At 38.5% G+C, this 3,681-nt stretch overlaps 1 protein-coding gene across 1 annotated transcript in view; it reads right to left on the reverse strand.

Annotated features, from left to right (window-relative positions):
- The window catches only part of LOC106882053 (26S proteasome regulatory subunit 6A-B), a 47,460-nt gene that overhangs the window by 11,676 nt on the left and 32,103 nt on the right, over nt 1-3,681 (reverse strand). The window contains exon 8 of the mRNA XM_014932612.2: nt 425-497. Within this exon, the coding sequence (XP_014788098.1) occupies nt 425-497 (73 nt within the window). The remainder of the gene's footprint in view (nt 1-424; nt 498-3,681) is intronic.

Below are 3,681 nucleotides of genomic sequence, written 5' to 3' on the forward strand. Positions count from 1 at the left end.
GAGCTGACCACTGACCACCGCAACAGGAGGGCACCAAAGAAGCAGTCCCTTAGCATTTGTAACATTATCGTGAGTGGTCCACTCCAACAGCTGACCATGCTACTTGGCACCATACCATCAGCGATGCTGCTTCCTTCTTTGAGATCTCTTGCAGTGCCTCTCTTGAAGAGAAACGTCAGAGGTGAAAAAATAATGCAGCTGCCTCATCAGACTCTGGACAATCATACTTCTGTCATCATTGCAATTGGATATGTCAATCGCACATCAGCCTTATCAGCCATGAACGGGTGTGCAGACGACGAGGACAACAGCTTTCCTGATCTTCGTCAGCAGAGCCAAGAAGGAGAAGGATATAAAATTTCAATTGAATGTTTATCCACGAAAGATAAGACTGTATTTTACTGACATTGTCAAAAAAAATTACCTTTTGGTGGTTGAATTCCAAGGGCTTCAAATCTCTCTTTGTGTGTAATAGGTAACACCACAGCCTCAATGAGCTGGAAAAAAAAAAGCAGAGTAAAAACCTCAAAGTTTTAAAGTCTTGTCTGGTTGCAAATCTAAGTGAGCATTAAAACTATAGACAAGTAAACTGTTAGATTGACTAATAGTGCTAGTTTTTACACTTGGAGAAGACAAGATTGGGACATTCCTAATCTAGTTTAATAAAACCTTTGTCTTATTTGCTGGGTCTGCAGGAAGAGGCAGTGCCCATGTATTTTGCCGACCCTCCAAGACTAGTGAGATGGATGCCATCAATTGCAAAGAGACGTTTGCAAGAAAACCATGAGCAAAGGGAGAGGTTCCAGAGGACCAATGTTCTGGGAAGGAAAGAGTAGGCATCGTAAAGTGGGAGGTGGATACAACATGTATTGGAGGAGGGGACAGAGAGACAGATAAGTGAGCAAGAGAAGTAGGAAGAGTGGAGTTTCTGTGGATATAGTCTAGAATGTCTGTAGGAGCAAAACTCCAATGTGGATCACTTGTGAGCATTTTTGAGAGTGAATAATTGTTATGGGCTGAAATATTTTTCCAGTCCTGAAACAAGGGTCATTCTTTCATGTGATCCTAAATGATATACTTTTGCCAGGGTGAGATCCGCAGTGATAATGAGGTGTGACAGCTGGAGCAATTCTGAGTGTTCAGGTTGCATGCAGGTGATGGGTGGGGGGTGGGGGTGGGTGCATGAGAAAGCCCTAGACAACTCGTCTGGTTGCAAATTTAAGGGAGCATCAAAACTGAAGCCAAGTAAACTGCTAGATTGACTAGTTTTTACATTTGGAGGAGACAAGATTGGTACATTCCTATTAGGGGTCTCTATTCCTGGAGTCAGTGCAGGTATGGCAGGAGATACCTTCCATTGCATGTGGATGACAGTTAGGGAACAATGAATACAATGTGTATAAGAATAGGATATTGTGGGATGTGATCAGTTATGTATAGAAGGATTAGGGGTTAGAGCAGAAGAGAAAACCAAACTCTTGGACAGAAAGAGTATCATCAACACAGGCAATGATTGTGCTATTTAATAGGAAATTATTAATCTAAGAGATGAGAGAAGGATAGAGCCCACAGGGAGGAAATAATTTTGATTGGAGGGTCACATGCCCCAGACATAGTCAAAAACTTTGTTGATGTTTGGTGGAGGGGAGACAACATTGCTTTCACCAGATTTCTTTAAGGTAAGAATCCACTGTAACACTACAAAGAAGGTCTCCATTGGATTTGGTTTCATTAAAAGGAGAGAGAGATACAGTGTTGGAGAATGTTGTTGGTAAAAGTAGTCTCTATTACCTTTCTGGAAGAAAAAAACACAAACAAACATCTAATTAAAGCAGACATTCAAGAGTAAAAAGATGTTGATATTGTAATGTTAACCTTATTTTATTTCACAAATTATTTGTTAAGTAACCATCATTATTGGCAGAATAATTAATTATCACCTATTGTAGAGTGGAGGACATTTGTAAGCCATTTAAGAAACACACAAAAACCATTAAGTTTCACTTCAACATTTAAATTTAATTTGTGTGAAAATATTTTTGTCACTTTGAAACTGACAGGCTCACCGACAAAAACTTTGTGCTGCATCTGAGAAAGTAACAGTTAGTTCATGATATATATATGCATTTATGTATGTCTGTATGTATGTGAGTACTTACAGAAGTGTGTATATATGTACATGTAAACGTATGTTTATGTACTGATGTGTGTCTGTTCAAGTTGTATATATAACTGTTATTCTGTCAAAGGTTTTATATATATATACATATATATATATATATATATGTGTGTGTGTGTGTGTTCCTTTCACCACCGTCTAACGGTGAAGATACAATGTCTTCTTAGATACATACATGCAAATATAAACCTACCTATACATATGTACAAGTATACACAATCATATAAACACGTACACATACACATATGTACATATAATCTTACAGTATATACATATATACATCTACACGTCTCTATTTTCAGATAACGGTTAAACTCAAATGCTTTTCCCTTTTCTTTTTGTATTTTACATATACATATATGTGCATACATACACATACCCATACATACACACATACATATCAATCTGTGTACACTCATATGACTATATATAACTACATATATATATATTTCAGTATCATGCATCTCAACATGTATGTATGGACTTCTACATGTAAATGAGAGAAAGGGGTGATTATAGATGGGTACTCCTGAGTGGAATCTGGGTGTTATTCCATTTGAATTTACGGTTGAGGGTGAGTTTGTATTCTTGTGTGCAGACAGCTTCGGTGACTTGTCTCAGCATTGCATCAGTGGCATGTGTGGATCGGATGTCTAACCTGAGTCTCCCTAAGGAGCCACTGTGGTAGTGTATAGTATGCAGATACAAGATGGAGTTTGGTTTTTTTCTCAATATAGCTGTCCAGGTGTTCTTTGAACCAATCATTGATGCTTCTAGATGTCTTACCAAAATCAACATCCCTCTGGCAGAGTAATGAGGCACGTATCCCCACTATACCAACCACAACAACACATCCAGCACTAAATGTTCCGAGTGCAACATTCTGGCTACACACAGCACAACAGAATCAGAGTACAACAGAATCAGAGTACAACAGAGTCAGAGTACAACAGAATCAGAGTGTACGAAGGAGCGGAAACAAGATTCAAACGCATTCTAAGAGATAATGAAAACGGTATGTGGCCTCTATACCACAACAAGTTCTGGAATAGGTTGGAGAGATATAGCAACAAAAGTATCATCATCATCATCAATTAACGTCCCCTTTCCATGCTGGCATGGGTTGGACGGTTTGACAGGGGACTGGAAAGTCAGGAGGATACACCAGGCTCCAATCTGATCTAGCAATGTTTCTACAGCTGGATGCCCTTCCTAATGCCAACCACTCCAAGAGTGTAGTGGGTGCTTTTTACGTGTCACCAGCACAGGAGCCAGTCCGGCAGCACTGGCATCGACACACACACACATATATGTATGCATATACAGGGGTTGGACAAAATAATGGAAACACCTAGCATCATAGCATCATAATTTTGAAATATCTATAAAACCGTCAAAAGTTTGTTTATTTTTATGTATTTTGATTTATTATTAGTGTTGCTTAATATGTTTTGCTAAAATTGCTTTTTCTTTTCAGAATCATCACAAAAAGGTAATTAAAA

This window comes from Octopus bimaculoides, chromosome 2 (assembly GCF_001194135.2).
Source record: "Octopus bimaculoides isolate UCB-OBI-ISO-001 chromosome 2, ASM119413v2, whole genome shotgun sequence".
Lineage (NCBI taxonomy): Eukaryota > Metazoa > Mollusca > Cephalopoda > Octopoda > Octopodidae > Octopus > Octopus bimaculoides.